Genomic DNA, 17948 nt, shown 5'->3' with positions numbered 1-17948 from the left:
CAGTACGTTACCATATGTCATAGGTCCTATCTCCGAGAGGTCACCGCAGTAGAAATGTTCTGATCACAAAACCCACCTGTGTTGAATTCTGACTATTCCATCATGCCAACATTTATGCCCAGACCACCTTACATTGAAATACACAAGACCCACCACTGTGGTACCAGATTAAAATACTTATTATTCCCGCCATTTTTATTACATATACAATCATACATATTTAGCATTCATGCAGCGGTCACTATTGCAGCTCTGGTCTGCATGACATGGTTAGTAAGAACGTGAATCGTGCAAGAAATAGGACTTCTTATATTGTGTATGTCACCTTTCAATTATGGAGACATTTTGGCATACATCATTCCACGTGCCACTCACACGGGCATATAATTCATCACTGCTAAGCCCCTGCAAACCTGCGCTCTAGGTAGCTTTTTTTTCCTTCTCTCTCCAAGCTTGGCACATCTGTTATTCAATTACATCAGACCAAAATAAGAAAACAAAGAATAATTCCCCCTCGCAGGTAAAATTAACAAAGTGCTGATTGGACAGAAATCAGTCCTCACAGTCCATGTAAAGATTCATGGCTCTCACATCTGTGTCCTTCTCGACTCAGTGCCCAGAAATCATTTGTCACTGGTAACAACTCACGTGGAGAGAAGCCCAAGAAGGCCAAGCCGTTATTCCCAAGCGATGCATTACAAAACTTCAGGCCGTGAAAGGCGGAAAGCACGAGAACAGAAATCTTGAAGCGTTTGAATACAAAAGTAATCGGCTTCCACATTAGATCCCATCAAGATCATTAGTATTTTCATTGGGATGCGGACTCCTCTTCAACCTTATCAATTACAACAACAACAACAACAACAACTATTTAACACTTTGGAACCAAACATAGGCGCGATGTAAGCAAATCACACAGATGGAAGAATGGCAATGAACGACCATTCAAGAATGTTTACTATCGGTTAAAAATGATACCCTGATAACAAAACAAACCGTAAACGGTCAAAATTGAGATGAATGTATCATTTGTGAAAACCTTTTTCTTTTATGGTTCCAGTGCAAAAAAACAGACTGCAAACCGTACAAAGCATTGATCAGGTTGTTTTAATCAACATTCGAGCAATTAGCCCAAGTGTAATTATTATTTATTTTTTAAGATATAGCTTCAAGCAACTAAAAAATACAAAACCGTTTTAAAAAGGTTTCTCGTGGAATTAAAGTAGCAATCCACATCGTTTTACCTTCACGATTTCCTTCATTAACATAGGATTGAAGCGGGGGGGGGGTCTGTGCAGCTGAACCTCATTCAGTTCGGCTCTGGGGTCTGGCTCTGGAGACACTTACCTCCGGTAGCCGCTCCGCTACCAGGATGCATGCAATGGCGGCGTGGCCAATAAGAAGCCCTGACATCATCAGGCTTGGCTTCCTATTGGCCCTACGTGACGCGGGAGCTTTAAACTTTTAACCTCAGCCGGAGCGGCTACCGGCACCCCCAAAGGAGGTATCTCTGAAAGCAAGGGGTAACCGGACCTGAAATTAATGGGGTTCAGGTCCGGAGACCCTTGTTTGAAACCGGTGTTAAAAAATGAAACCGGCATGAATTGCTCCTTTAACAAGTAATGTAAAAGCTCTTTAGCTACCTCTCAGGAACAGATGATACATTTGTGAGATCTGAGACAGACACACACACACACACACACACACACACACACACACACACACACACACACACACACACACACACACACACACACACACACACACACACACACACAGAACTTAGTGAATTTTACCATTTGAAAGTAAATATAGGTTTTTTTGCAGTCTATTTTAATTTTTGTACCCCATCCCTATTTCTTTATAATTGTTTGAGTAACATACGTCAAATAAAAAGTATTAAGAGAGTTGTAATTGTAGAAACGTTGCAGAGCTCAAATGTTTCTAAAACAAAAGGGGTTGGAAAAAGCATTTTGTGAAGTGCACCAGGGCAGAAGTGAATTAAGTTAACAGCACTTTACATGTAGATGAGATGTCGCTGTTAAGCGTACAAATTCAGATTTCTAATGGTGCATTCTAGAACACAAGAAACATGCAGCTAAGATTGCACCATGTGTGGCTGTATGCCGGAGACGAGGAGAGAGGGAGAGGGAGAGGGAGAAACGAGAGAAAAGGAGGAGAGGAGGGGGAAGAGAGAGAAAAGGAGGAGAGGAGGGGGAAGAGAGAGAAAAGGAGGAGAGGAGGGGGAAGAGAGAGAAAAGGAGGAGAGGAGGGGGATGAGAGAGAAAAGGAGGAGAGGAGGGGGAAGAGAGAAAAGGGGGGAGGAGGGGGAAAAGAGAGAAAAGGGGGAGAGGAGGGATAAACGAGAGAAAAGGGGGAGAGGAGAGGAAAGAGAAAAGGGGGGAGGAGAGAAAAGAGAAAAGGGGGGCAGGAGACAGAGAGAGACAGACAGAGACAGTCTACACACATTTATATACACACACATTTTGTGAGTGTATCTATATTTATACACACACGCCTATAGAACAATACACACACATTTTATTGTAATACCCAATAATACTACACAATAGAAAGGTTTGTCACTTTAGAATTGGGTACACGTGTTCTCTGCGCAGCAATGCCGAATTCTTTTATATCCTTGAATGCTACACGGAAGATGTTTAAAGCGACACAGAATGACCAATTATGTGCTTCTGTGTGTAATGTTCAAATGTTTAATTGAATTTCTCACATAATTCCAGCAGGCTGCCTTTGTTCTGCTGTACCGCCGAGCCTATTCCAGCACAGTGCAACGGAACAAGTGCGCTGCGGTGATCAGTGTGCGTTACAAATCATTAAACCAGTGCAGCGAAACGCTGTGCCCAAAATAGAAAGTACAATAGAAAAGAAGCTTTGCTGGGGGAATGGCAATAACTGCACTGAGACGTGTCAGCAGTAAATGAAACACAGCAAAGCCCATTCGGATTTACAAAAAAATAAATAAAAAAAAATAACAGGAATGAAACAAGAAGCACAAAATGGAAACGATGCACAAGTACTATGCAGCAGATTTCAGATTCGTTATAAAAATGCACCGCCCCCACCCCCCTGCCTGACGGTCAACGTAAATCAGAATATTGAAAATGGACTTTGCAATGCAATTTATTGATCACAGTTTGGTCGAATACAGGGATAGATTTTGTTGACAGTGTATGTGCTGTGCGGTCAGAGGGGTCAAAAAGGTGTTGCAGGCCCGTCTGGTGGCGAAAGGGTTAAATGTACAAGCTGGTGACGAAAGGGGAAAAGGCACATATTTATTAAGTGGTGCTATGCCATAAGACACCCCCCCCCCCCAGATGCAGATAACATCGTATTGTACATTCGGGTACAAAGCATCTTCTGGCCTGGGAAAGTCGGTTATGGAGTTACGCCCTTTAGTAAATGTGTCCCATCATGCCTTGCAAACAATGCATGAGAAATTCTCTTCAGATTTACAAAATAGTAGCAAGCAGAAGTACCCATTGCAAGCCATTGTTTTGGTAACTGGCAGAGGAGATACCACTCTATGTGGACAACACACCTATAAGCACTCTGACCCTTTAGAAATAACCCAGGGCTGACGGGTAGACACCATAAAACAATTTCATCATAGGACCTGCATGTTTCCAACACAGCCTGGCTCAAAAACAAAAGGCTTTCTGAACTTCTTAGGCTGCGTCCATAGAAGGACAGTCAGCGCTGAGCCGTGCGGACGCTCTGTGATGAGCCCCGTCATCCTCAATAAGGATGTCTAGAGAGGGGGCTCTCGCGAGCGTCCGCAGGCGTGCTGAGGTGCAGGGATTTTCAGCCGACAGCAGAACCTGTTTCTGAGCGCACGGTCGGCTGAAAACCTCCAATCAGAGCAAACCAGCGTCAACGTCTCGGTGCCGTCGGTGCTTCGCGGGCTACTGGCCCAGTGACGTCAGTGCCCCGCCTCCCCCCGCCTTTCGATCGCGCACGCTGGCTCGTCTGCTAGTTTATGCAATCGCTCCCGATTGCGCAGACGAGCCTCAGCGTCAGCGCGGCTCCCCCCTCTATGGACGCCGCCTTAGATTAGTAGGAAGGCTAAGCAGGGCAGGATGGCGTCATCAGTGTTAAATTAATTTTTCCACAAGCCAAAGAACGGATGAGCATGACCACTGTTGCATTGCGAAAGGCAGATTTTACAACTAAAAATATTAGTTCCAAATACGAGAATGTTTTGTGCTCTAATTAAACTGGATGAAAAAGTACAATAACTTCCACTGAAAAAAACATTATTTAAAGTCATCGTCCATTTAATTTGAAGTTTAAGTAGACGTACTGATTCAAGGGAAGTGTAGATTTATTGTAGGGTGCTGTTCCTTTTAGGGAACCAAAATGAGCGTTCTTCATAGATGTACAGTAGTGTACAAAGCTTTCAAAACCTGACATCTGTTATTCAAACATATCACAACCTTCAGCAAAATCTATCATCCAAGGAGGAAATAATTACTGGATGTGGAAAAGCCTATTTTGTGGACTCCATCTTTGCAAGAACTGTACGGTTTGGAATGCACCTAGAGGTAAAATGTCTATATGTAGTGATGTTACGAACACTCCTGAACGTTACATCTTTAGGCTTTCCCTTCTACTCTTCAAAAGTGTTAAGAAATCATATTTATGACTGGATTCTGTAGAGCCTACTCTCGTGAGAATTGGCAGTTCAATGGGGAATCTGAAAACAGGCCGAAGTCCATGGGGAATTTGGGCCAGACACCGCCTGTGTAGTCATGTTCTAGAACGTTTGAAGGCACCAAGATGGAGATTATCCACAAATGTGGCTGTACATGAACTTTGAGCCATAAATGTCCCTTACGAAATTAAAATAAGGAAACTAAAAAGGATGTTGACGCCATTTCTATTGCATTAGGTAATGCAGCCATGTTCTTAAAGCAGCAATACTACATACCCCCCCCCCCCTTTTTTTGTTCTTTTTATATGTAAAGCGTGTGACAATGTATAATTCTACATTCTTACCTTGATAAAGGGCACACGGCCCAAAACGCGTTGGTGTGGTGTTTTTTGTTGCTGTCTGGGGGTGATGTGTGATCCCTTCATGGAATAAACCTTTTTATTGTACTAGTGAGCCTCCTCCTGCTTTTTTGGCAGTGCGTTGCCTTTCTCTGCTTTTTTGCTACCTTGTTGGTGGATCAGCACGCCGCTTAAGGAGGAACCGCAATAGGACCGCACTGGAGGATGAAGCTTAACAGTGAGTCACCCTTGTGGGTTCATGCTACCATTTAATTCAGTCTATGGGACAATTTATGTACTACATATATGTGTCAGTGTACACTAGGAACTAGTCCCCTTCCCTATAAGGGATACTGTACCAACTATTAACCTCAGTGCAGAGGTCCAGGCGGATGTATGGGACTGATCTGTTTCTGATGCGCCGGCCACTCACACTTTTTTGTGCATGAACGTTGAGCCATAAATGTTCCTTACGAAATTAAAATAAGGCAACTAAAGGACGTTGACGCAATTTCTATGCCATTAGGTAATGCAGCAATACTACATACCCCCCTTTTTGTGTTCTTTTTATATGTAAAGCATGTGACAATGTATAAGTCTACATTCTTACCTAAGCTGGCAATGCTTACATACTTTTGATATACATTTAAAAAAAAAAAAAAATTATCCCGACTGTGTGCCTAACGAAATGGCCGCCTTCTAACTGTGATGCAGTCTGGAAAATGCAGCAGCTGATATGCAACATTATATTACTAAATGTAACATATTGTTACAGCTTTCAGAGTAATAGACAGTCTGCTGTTTGGAACACAGCAACAGATCTGTTTCTGATACTTTGTTGCCAATGGGCGGAGCTAAAAAAAAAAATTTAAAGGGTGAGCGCGCCCGTTTCGGAAGCAGAAGTGGATATGAATTTCTAAATGGCTGCTGTAGCAACCAAAGGATGATCAGTACATGTAAAAAAAAAAAACATTAAGAGTTTAAAAAAAAAAAATGCAGACCGTATCTAATACTACAGAACTGATTTAAAAAAATACAGAATAGGATTTTTCACGTTTTGCTGCTTTAACCACTTTAGTGTTGGAAACGTCGCTGTCCAGTACAGCCCTAAAAGGAGTGAAATCACATAAAGCTTCAGAAATTATATAACAAACAAATAAAAAATAAAAAACAGTGTCAGCAAGAAAATTAGAACAATGTACTTACTACTCATTACTACTGATGTTTTTTGTGACTGCTGAAATGAGTCTGATACTGTATCTGTACTTGCATCACTCCATGTAGCAGATTTACCATTTTAAACAGTTTTTCTTGCCTTATGCCAAGACTAACAGACTACAGTGTTATTTTTCCTTTTCACTACAGCTTCGATCGCCTCCTTTGCTTACACTTCAAGGTAAGAAATAGCATTCACTTTCTCACCGTAGAAGCAAGGTACTATTACAGGTCTCATTACTCATCTTAACTTATAGGTTAAAAGTAGCCAAGGGAGACTAAGGAAAGAAAGTCTGTGTGAAATCCTTCCAATTCTGGAAAGCATCCAAGTTGTTCCGCAGCAAATAACAAATACATTTAAACAGATACATACACAATTAGGCGAGAAATTATCCATACTAAATTAGCTTCACGGCATAAGTGCATGTTTTAGACAAGTGTTCCTACAGTCCTGAAGAAAGATGACTGTGTGGGTGCAGAATTCAAAGTAGCTTTTGGATATATAGACACAAAGAAACGTATTCTGTATCCACCAAAGAAGCCGATTGGGCCGTTTTCGCCAAACATTCCACATTAACCTGAATGGGGAAATGCCATCTGAAAACAGTCTGCTTGGCCATGTTGGTGGATACAGAATAAGTCCCAAAGACGTGAAAAGGTGTATTGTGGCTGCTGTTACAGGAGGTAGGGTCAGGTAGTTTGTGTCAAGGACAGGTTGTGGTGTATGGGAACTACAAATGCATAAAAGTTTCTCAGTATCACTATATAACGTTCAGGAGTGAGAAAAGCAAATGTGAGATCATTTATGAATCTGGAACATGCCTTCAGATGGGAGACGAGTGAATCGAGGAATGTTGTTGGTAATAAACAGAAGTGGAGCATACGAAGAATCAAAATCTACTAACTGCCAGACTGATGCAAAAAGAGCATAAGACAATAAAAATAATAATGGGGCTGGGGGGGTGGAATGGATCCCTTTAAATTCACTAGAAATGTCTCCATTTGTTAAATATCTGCTATCTGCAAAGTCTGGGAAATTTTGATAAATAATGTCAGGGTTGGAGTAAGCTGCCCAAGTTCACACAAATCTACTGTAGTTCAGACAAGGGTCACCGTGTGGATAAACAACTGGCCCGTACTTACTTCTTACAGATTCCCACCCCCCCTAAAAAAAAAAGAAGAAGATTAAGAATTGACCAGAAACTCCTGAAAACAAACAAGATCCTCTTTCTGCTCTCCCTCCTCCCAAAAGGGATGCTTTGGGAAAAAACAGCAACATTTGTAAATTGAACTGTTTTATCCTACGATAGAACCAAGTGGTTATAACACCTTAAATGCAGAATTGCCTGAGAAGTCACTGCTAGGCACTGCATGCCACCATGGAATTTGAAGGGTTAACTCAGATCTAAATAACTCATTTAATGCTTTCCCATTACAACTGCTTTAAATGAATGCCTTGGAGCTACCTTTAATGGCTCCATCGTTCATCTGTGGAGGGAACACTCTCAGTCATGCGTAGCTTATTCGAAAACAGAAAGTTCATGCAGCCTGCAAAGTATTTTATTATACAATGGATATTTCCATACCAACCTGCACCTCCTTCAGCCAGATACTTCTCCTTTGCATAGATAACGGAATCAAACATAGACTCAAACAGGAGAAAGTAACCCTGTGTAAGGCAGAGAAAGAAACACAAAGAACACAAGAAATGAATGGGGATTTCCAGCACTGGTTAAAAAATAAAAATAAATATATATATATATATATATATAATATACAGTATATGCAAATGTAAATACAACTGAACGCTCATCTGTATGTCTTAGGCAGGTCTGCAACCCCGCCTTTCCCCATTATCACCCCGCACACAGCACTTCCACTGCAGCAAGGGATTCTGGGAAATGACATGCAAATGAGCACACAGTGCCACTTTTTTGCTTCAAAAACCATTTTTAACATGGTTCCCTATAGGCTTAAGCTTGCTGCATGGTCACAGCTTTGAGCACAGCCAGGGTTATATATATATATATATATATATATATCTATATCTATATCTATATCTCTCTCTCATGTAACACAATCCATTCAGGGTGAAGGCCAAGGCCCATTTCTACATCCCAAGCACCATTTCTACATCCCAAGCACCATTTCTACATCCCAAGCACCAATTCCAAGATCACTTTTCAAATCTTGTACACAAGAACAAGGGGGATAAAACAGAACTAAGAGGGAGAAAATGCATTACCCTTGTTAAAAAAAAAAAATATGTTACGTCAAGAACAGTACAATAGTGAGTTGCTTTCTTGGTTTGTATCAAATATCAAGATAATTTTTATTTATTTTTAAAGTTTCGAACAGACGTCCTACTGATTGTGCTTGAAAGCAGCACTGGATTTCTAGTGCACTCTAGAGATCTATAAACTTTTTATTTTAAGACCAAAACAAATACCCCCTTGTTAGGTCTCCTGTCACACTGCCCTCTACAGCAGATTGGTAGAAAACAGGAACATCTATATCTGCCGTAATTATTTTCTCAGGTAAAAGGGGACAATAAATAGTACTAAAAACAGATATAAACCTTTTTAAGGGCTCTGAATTGTAGAATGCTACATCGTATCGCTACACACGGCAGAACGCTCATTTTGAGGAACAATCCCACACACATTGTTACTTTGAATGGCAAAACTCATCACCCACAGCTTGTCAGACACTATTAGCATTATACTGATTGATACAACATGTACCGCACATTAAAAATATTTTTAAAAATTGGATTTCAAAAACATACTAAATATTTATGCTATAAAAAGATTATCGGATCTGAAACATCTGGATACAAAACATATTTTAGCAGTAACCACCGTGCACTATAAAAGTTACCACATCCTGTTTAAAAGCACAGCTTTTAAAGACCACTATGAAAGGTCACCCGAAAAGGACCATGGTCTACAAAAGTCTATACTAGTCCTATAAAATGTTGTTTCAACCTTTAAAATCATTATGTTGCACACTATTTGGTAGTAGCGACTACTGATTTTTCAGAGCCATTCAGAGCAACAACTGCCCAACTAACTGTCCCACCTTTCATTTCTTACAGAAGGGGAACAAGAGGCGAACTGCGCTATTTTCAGCTCTGAGGATACCCCCCTCCCACCGGGGATTCCCAACATACCTACCGGTAAAGATACCGGCATTACCTGTACGTCCTTGCTTGGCACTGGGTTTTGAGGGCCATCCAACAGGAAGCCGCAAGAGATGCAGCTGGGATTGCCGCTTTAAATGACTGACCATTAATGATCGCTGACGGCCATATACTGAATTCAATAACCAGAAACCGTTCTCTCCCTAACCAGCCCTTTTATTGCTGGTAGATGAAGATCTGCACTATGTATAATGTTAAAATCATAAGTCTCAGCATGCAACATAATTGAGTTTCAAATTGAAAGTAAAGTACTAACATTTTAATGTGAAGATCAGGCACTGTACGCGGCCATGAACAGAATGATGGAGGACAAATCAGATGCATTTCTCTAGTGTTCAGTGATAAATTGCACAGATGTCTTCAGCAGTACTGATTAAAATGGATTAGAAAAGACCTACAAGCAGAACTTTTTGCATGGGGATGTCCAACTCAAACTAACCTCAACACTTGACTTTTAACCCATTGCCGCTGGTGTCTGAATAATTGAAGTATTAGCACTGTATCATTTGTTGGAACAGAGAAATTCATGGGAATATTATATATATATATATATATATATATATATATATATATATATATATATATATAGACGTGTGGTAACCAGGGGGTCCTGATGGCCAAAAGAAGACAGCACACTGCAGAGTTGATATCAAAAAAGTGTATTCCGTGATACAAGGCCGCCAACGTTTCGGTCCTCACAACGGGACCTTCCTCAGGGCAGTGCACAACAGACTAAAACAAGCACCCATATATACCCCTAAAAGCATACCAAAAATCACCTGAAAACAATCATGAAAAATCCAAATTGCAATCCCAGGTACAACCCACAATGTGTCACAGCCAATCCAACATGCTGATATTGATCAGCACCAATGAAACAACTTGATCTAAACCTTTATCTGGTTGGTCACCTGTTGTACCAATGCTGTCCACTTAGTGACGTCACTGTACACCCTGTTTACGTCTTGGTAACCATGACTACATGTTGCATACTGTTAAACTTACATGCATATAAATCCAGAGCTGTGTAAATACATAATAAATCCAGAGCTCTGCAGTGTGCTGTCTTCTTTTGGCCATCAGGACCCCCTGGTTACCACACGTCTATATACTGCTTATGGGACAAGCATCTGCCTCGTATACCAAAACGTGAATGCAAATCTCCATACCACGACATATATATATATATATATATATATATATATATATATATATATATATATATATATACATACACATATACATATATATATATATATACACATATACATATACACACACACACACACACACACACACACACACACACACACACACACATTAAAAAAAGGCAGTCAACTCTCACTAGAGCAGAAAAAAGACAGCACTCGAAGGTAAGAGACAAAGAAAAAAACCTGTATTCAGATGGTACACAGCACAAACATGTCCAACGTTTCGGTCCTCGTGGGACCTTCCTCAGGGTGGTGCTAGAGGGCACTGGCCAGTAGATACCTTATATACCCCACATATAGGAAATGCACAGCAACAGTTCCTTGTAATTGGAGTGCCAGCTGCCCCCCCTTTTACACACACACGCGCACGCACTCAAATGTTGCATTTCAAAAAAGGTTAAGCAAGTGGAATACTAGAAAGTGTAAGATGAAAGGGTTTCATAAACCTGGATTGCAACGAATAAGGAGACGGATATAGTGGGAATTATTTAAGGACCATGTTTTAAAGATGCAATAATAGTGGTAAAGCAAAATTCTCTACAAAAAAATGTCTGAACCCACATATTGTCCACCAGGATAAATAATGCAATGCCTATTTTGATCCTTTTACAGTAAGCTACATTAAGCAATTTAGTAGCATTAATGACTGAATGAGGCTTAGATTACAGCAATCACCCCTTCCTGTTCATTGCAGCAATGTATAAACAGTTTGCTTTCTCCTAATACTTACCAGAAGGTATATTTACTATGTAGAACCTGGGATACCACGCTGTATGTTGATAAAGGTCATTGTCCTTTCTCTGACCTTTGCATTTTACTGCTGTTCATGTTTTCTCTCTGCCCAACGTATATACAGTGGCACTGCCGTAAGTTAGAGGGGGCTGTCCTTGGTGCTGATTCAAGCTGTTCATTACAGACGTCACCAAGTAAAGCTATGCTCATCTGTAGTGTAATTTAGAATGCAATTTCACAGCCTACTGCCCCACCTGTAGGGGTGCCATCTGGAATTATACTAGACATTTTACCCATGATGCTCTGGGGTGATATTCTTTCCCCAATGACATGCAAACTATTTTTTTTTTTTACTTGAAATAACACCTTTAAAATTAATTACCGCAAAGGGAATGTGTGAAGCACAAATCTGAGAGCAGAATGTTAACAGGCAACAAAATGTGCTAGCAATTGTTTACTGAATTTAAGAGAGTCATTAAGTAGCAACACAGGGAACTGAATGCTACCAAATGCTTTGGTTTCTATATTATCATTATTTTTTGCATTTCATTCCATTCGTGCACCGATATACATATTACATTTGTTGACAAAAGAATAGAAATTAGGGGGTAAAAATAATTAAATTGTACCACAAATGTAAGAGGGGAAATACATCCTCGAAATAACAATTCTAGCAAAAAAAACCAAAAAAAAAACCACCCGCATGTACAGAAATCTATGTGGGGGCGAAACACTTTCACTGCTTCACTATGCATTGCATTGGAAGCAAAAGGGTTAAAATGGTGCACTTTACCTTTTTTTTACTGTCTTGAATGAGTGTTAAACGCACAATGGCACAATATTACACATTACCAGCTGTGAACATTTAAAATCAAAAAACTAATCTCGCCATCAATCCAAGAAACACCATGTAATGTGCTCCGCGCACAAGCTGCACACAACTGCTAGTTGCTAGAATGACATCAGATGTAACTATAGTAACCGCAGTTCTCAATATGGAAGTTCTGAAATGCAATTTTTGGCAACGTAAAAAACACTGAAAGTTTTCAACTGAAACTCTTTGCAGCTCTTGGGGTCTAACACGTCTCACACCTAACTGAATGCTACATAATAAACCCATATATTTTATGGACTGATGCATGCAACAAGAGTAGAAAATGTAACACAAATGTAACAGTTGAAGACTGATTTCACCTTGACATGGAAACACTGAATTGTAAAATCCGTGAGTCTCTCGCTTCCAGATGCAATAGTTTGTTCCACGTAGAGGGGGGGGGATGCTCGCTCCAATCCTCAAAAGCCACAAACACGTCAGGTTTTCTGAGCCACCTGTGCTGAAGCAGGGGTATCCTGAAAACCTGACCTTGTGGTGGTCCTTGAGGACTGGAGTTGGCCACTCCTGCCTTAGAGAATACACCAGTAGATCGTGCCAACACTAGGTCCTTTGCAGATTTTGCATGGTACCCGTCCCCACTGAACTCATACGAACAATAATATCCAACAGGGGAGTCATGTTTCCACAGTAATGCTTTCTATCGCAGTGTGTTAGATCCGGCGTGCGCAAACCAGGGGGGTGGGGGGGGCCTCATTCAAGTCAGTTTGGCTATTTGAGGTCTTCCAGTGCCAGATGGTGCCTCACGGCACAAGACTGCTTAGTAAATGTGGCCCTTTATCTCACTGTGCCTCAGGCACCAAAGCTTAAACTCTACTGGACCTGAACTCACAGTGCCTGAGAAATGTTAGGTACCGCACCGCGTCCATCAAAGTGGTGTAACATCAAACAGTAACGGACATGGGCGTGAGCCGCTGCTAAAGCTTCAACTTTATATTTGGGAAACATTGCCTTTGCCAGTCTTCCTTTATCCCGATTGCGCCTCCTGCTGTGAAACGCTCCAGCGGTTTTCTGTCCTGAAGAAATATGGATATAAAAAGCACAAGATGACCCATCGCTCGGCGTGGATCACTGCAACATCCCTTCCGAATCAAAGCAGATGCTGGGGGATATTTGCTATTGTGCATTACACAGTTAAAGCTTGTGCCCCCAATTGTGCAGAGCTTTAATTAAGAAAATGGTTACATATGACAGAGAAGGTGTATGTATGTGTCGGAAAGTTGGTCTTTAACCTTTTTAAAATAAATCTGTTTATAATAAAGGATGTGAGGGGGGTGGGGGGGGCGCCTCTCGGTGATGAAGGCAAACTAACGTAATGTCGTGCAGCCGCGCGCAGTACCAAATCGCCACCGGTGTTCCGCCGCCACGCGTGTTGCCGCCGGGAAAACTCACCGGCGGGACACCTTGCAGCAGCAAAGGCCTCTCGCCACACAAAATGCCAATGTCTCGCCGCGCGCGCTTCCACGAGCGACCGCTCCGACAAGATGCCAGCTCCGATAAGCGCATTTTTAAATGTCACTCGCGGCGACATGTAAAGATGGCGGGTCGGAGGCGGCGGTCTAGGTAGTGTAGCGGTCCTGCGCGGGACAGCTAAAGATGCGCTTATAAGAGTCGGCTTCTTGTGGGGTCTGGCGATCGAGCGCGGCGGGACATTGACATTTTGCGAGGCAAAATGTGAAGCGCCATGGTGCCCTCCGACCAGGGGTCCCATCGGCGAGTTATCCAGGCACACCAGCGACGTTTTGTCGCGGCCAAACTTTGTATTCTACACGCAGTACGTCATCTTCATTTCTAGACGCAGTGGTCATTACATTATTGGAGTCTGCGCTGGACAGGCATCCGACGCACTGCAATCACAATACAGTACTTTGCCTTTCTCCTTCCCAATGCAAACACAGCCAAAGAAATCTACTGCTAATGCTCTGCAAATGAGAACCAAAAGAATTATAATTACAGCGGCGTGGTCGAGCACAAAACAAAAGGGAGCAGCGCCGTTCCAGGCGCACAGGTGATTGTGTTCCATTAAAAAAAAAAAAAAGGGATAAGACGGGGAATAAATTGCTGAGGCTGGCAGACTCGCTACGCAGAGCATGCTCTAAACAGGCATGGTAGCAAAACTCCGGGTTTAAACAGCTGCCACAGCAGAAACACTGCATATGGTGGACAACACTGTCCAAGTACAGCACCGCTCACGGGGTGTATGAAGCAAAAGCCATCAAGCATTTAATCCCATATTTACCATTACGGCATGTCTCAAAATGAGCCTGTTTGCTGTCCCATGTGTTGCCACTGGCGGTGAAAGGGTTAGGATTTACCAGGGTTGTGAGGATCAGAACGCTAACTAACGTACGCACAAGCTCAGAAAAAAATATATACTGAATTGTATTATTTATTTGGAAAGGAAAACACAGCCAGCACCATAAAGTGCGGCTAGTTTGTATGTAAAACCAAACCAAAAAACATATTTTGAACAGTGTGTGTTGGAGTAGTTCCTTAATGCAGGGGTTCTCAACTCCACTGATTGAGCCACCTGTGCTGAAGCAGGGATATCCTGAACGCCTGACCTGTTGGGGTGGTCTTAAGGACTGGAGTTGAGAACCCCTGCATTAATGTGACAATCCAGCTTAGCATACACAAAATCAATCAAAAAATAATAATAAAAAAAATAATAATTATATATATATATATTTTTTTGTTCTCTAAAATACTGTTTTTTTAGAAGGGGTCTCTCAAGCTGAACCCGATCAGTTTCAGTTCCGGAGACCCCCTGCTTCCTGCGGTATTTGCCTCCGCAGGGAGGTGCCCGGCAGCCACTCCAGGGTTCATATTATGGCCGCTTTTCAAAGCTCCCGGGCGGGCCCTGCGGGCCAATAGGAAGCCGTGACGTCACCCAGTGCGGCTTTCAATTAGCCCATGTGACCGGGGGGGGATTTAAACTGCAGAAAGGTAGCGGCACCCCTTTCAGAGGCAAGTATGTCTGGAGGCAGGGGGCACCTGGAGTTGAAGATTAACGGGGCCCAGCTACGGAGACCCCCTGCTTCAATAAGGCATTAAAAAAAAGGAAAAAATTAATAAACGGCTTGAATTGCGCCTTTAATTTAAGATGCTAACTACCCCTACAAGATAACCCCTTACACACATCGTTGCCACTGGTTCACGTCGGTCCTCGCAGGAACTGCACCTTTAAATAGGCCGATATTCAGCTAAGTTTTCATTTACTTATTTGTAACAAAAACCTCATTACTGGAGTCAGACGCTTGGTGAGGTTCGCTAGAGGCTCCATAAAACTGCTGAGTGCATCAGAGTCAGTACATAGAGGAATTCAACCGAAGGCGCAAAGTATACTAAATGAATCATACATTTTCATTCATCACCGTCAACAAGTAACTGTGATCTGTAAATGGAAAAACTCTGGTGTACTCTCGATACTAGAAATATATTGCTATTTGTGGGTGAAATCATTGTATCATGTACGGTTTAGGGCAGAGGTGGCCAGAGACAGCTGGGGGGAGGGGGGAAATTGAGTGAGAGGAGGAGGAGGGGGATTGAGTGAGGAGGACAAGGGGGAATTTGAGTGAGAGAAAAGGAGAAGGGGGGGGGATTGAGAGAGGAGGCGAATAGGGAATTGAGAGAGAGGAGGGGGGGAATTGAGTGAGAAAGGAGGAGGGGAATTGAGTGAGAAAGGAGGAGGAGGGGAATTGAGTGAGAAAGGAGGAGGAGGGGAATTGAGTGAGAAAGGAGGAGGAGGAGGGGAATTGAGAGGAGGGGGGATTGAGTGAGAGAGGATGAGGGGCATTGAATGAGAGGGGGTTTGTATTGAGTGCGAGGAGGGTCAGGAGGAGGAGGAGAGCAGGGGGGTGGGATTAAGTGAGAGAGGAGGGGCAGTAGGACAGTAGTCGGCCAAAAAAAAAATTGTGCCCATTTATTGGCATTCCTAAAATAATAATATATATATATAAAAAAAAAAAGAAGTGTTGTCCACTGCTGGTTTAGGGGTTTGCCTCTTTCCATGCTAGGTTTTGCTTTGACCATTACTCTAGTTACAGAATGCAAAGCCAAACCTCAGGATAGCAAAGCAAAAGGGCAAACCAGCAGTGTGAACGCCGTAACTACGTTTAGGGCAAGGTTTACTATTCTTACATCCATTTGACTCGCTTATTCTATCCCTTTTCCAAGTGTGTTATCTTACAAGGAGGGCTCATAACCTAAACCATGTAGCCGAATCATAGAAATGTGACAATCACATCCCCCCACCCCCTCATTTCAGGGCCCTTAAATCAAACACTTTCATACTTTCAAAAATACATAACTATTGTTCAGATGTCGGGTGGCAGGCTAAGGGGAAATGATAGGGTGGTCGATTTGTGGAACAGACTTCCAACAGAGGTGGTAGGGATTAATACACTAAGATGCTTGGGATAGACATTAGATATGACACTAAATATGAAAGAAAGGCAAGAATCACAGGGCCTGAGGTTGTAAGCAGATCGGACAATGGGCAGGCACGGTGGACCAAGTGGTTCTCATCTGCCCTCAAAGTCTATGTTCCTATGCTTTCCCCCATCAGCTGGTCCCTCTAGCAGCAAAGGTGCCGGTCACCACCTAGTCGTAACCCATTAAACATATCAAAGCCACCAAGACAATTTGGCTCCCAGTGACAATGCACCTTTCATGCATACCCTTGAAATGTGCAGTTTTAGGAACTGGTAACTCAAAAGTAGTTGAATGAAATGTCATGGAACAAAATCTGACCTGTAAATCGCTATAGAATTGCCAACATTTATCCACAACTGAACTCTTCAAAAAGTCAGAGGCAGTTAAAATCTGTGCTCATCACTCAATGCCCTGATGGCCCATAATGTGTCTTGCTGCTGCCTTCCATAAAACAGTGGGAACCGCTCACCTGAATAACCAACTCGTACATTAGAGAGCTCCCACAATGATTGCAGCCGCAGGATGGATAAAATGGGGGGATGAATGCTAATGTTTATAGGAGGCACCGAAACTGTGAGCTACTTTAGACCTTGACACAAATGTACCTCTATCCATTTAGATATTCAGAAGATAAGAAGATTAATGGCTCCGTCTTCGACTAGAAGTCTAATTCCAAAGCAGACATTTGAAAGAAATACAAGCTCTCTCTTGTTGGAAAGGAACAGTACATCACTACATTACTCCAAAGTCTGTTGAATTCCGTGCACACGGAATACTGATCATTTCTGAGATCAGCTACAAAATCATGCTTTCTTCAGGAAAACGCTCACATCTTTCAGCTATTTAACCCTCAACATGTATAACCAGAATTGTGAGCCATGAACAGACTCACCATCCACTCTGATATAATGATGTCCACTTTTTCCACTGGCAGGTCTACTTCTTCAATTCTTCCTTTAACCAAAGAGATGATATTTTCCATCTTATTTAACCTAGAAGCAGTAAGAAAATAATTAGCCATAACAATGATGTATGTTCTTGATGAGAACATGCATCTATAGTGAGGCCAAATGGTTCAATAAACATGAACAGAGTCCCAATGTGCTCTACATCAGGGGAGCACAATCTTTTTTCCCTGCGCCCCCCCTGCCGGCTGCTCCCCTCCCTCCGTGACCGCCCCCTCTTACCTTAACGTGATGTCACATGACCACGCAGCGTCATTTGACGCCGCGTTGACATGGCGACGCAT

The 17948-nt window shown here is 42.3% G+C and overlaps 1 protein-coding gene across 2 annotated transcripts in view; it reads right to left on the bottom strand.

Annotated features, from left to right (window-relative positions):
• PRMT3 (protein arginine methyltransferase 3) overlaps positions 1-17948 on the bottom strand; it is a 105684-nt gene that overhangs the window by 41215 nt on the left and 46521 nt on the right. For both annotated transcript variants that reach the window (XM_075567197.1, XM_075567198.1), the window contains exons 10-11: positions 17592-17691; positions 7819-7897 (exon numbers count right to left, since the gene is read on the bottom strand). In XM_075567197.1, coding sequence (XP_075423312.1) covers positions 7819-7897; positions 17592-17691 — 179 coding nt within the window. The remainder of the gene's footprint in view (positions 1-7818; positions 7898-17591; positions 17692-17948) is intronic.

Source organism: Ascaphus truei, chromosome 12 (genome assembly GCF_040206685.1).
Source record: "Ascaphus truei isolate aAscTru1 chromosome 12, aAscTru1.hap1, whole genome shotgun sequence".
Lineage (NCBI taxonomy): Eukaryota > Metazoa > Chordata > Amphibia > Anura > Ascaphidae > Ascaphus > Ascaphus truei.
Note: the sequence above shows the minus strand (reverse complement) of the source record. Positions and strands in the feature narration are given on the sequence as shown.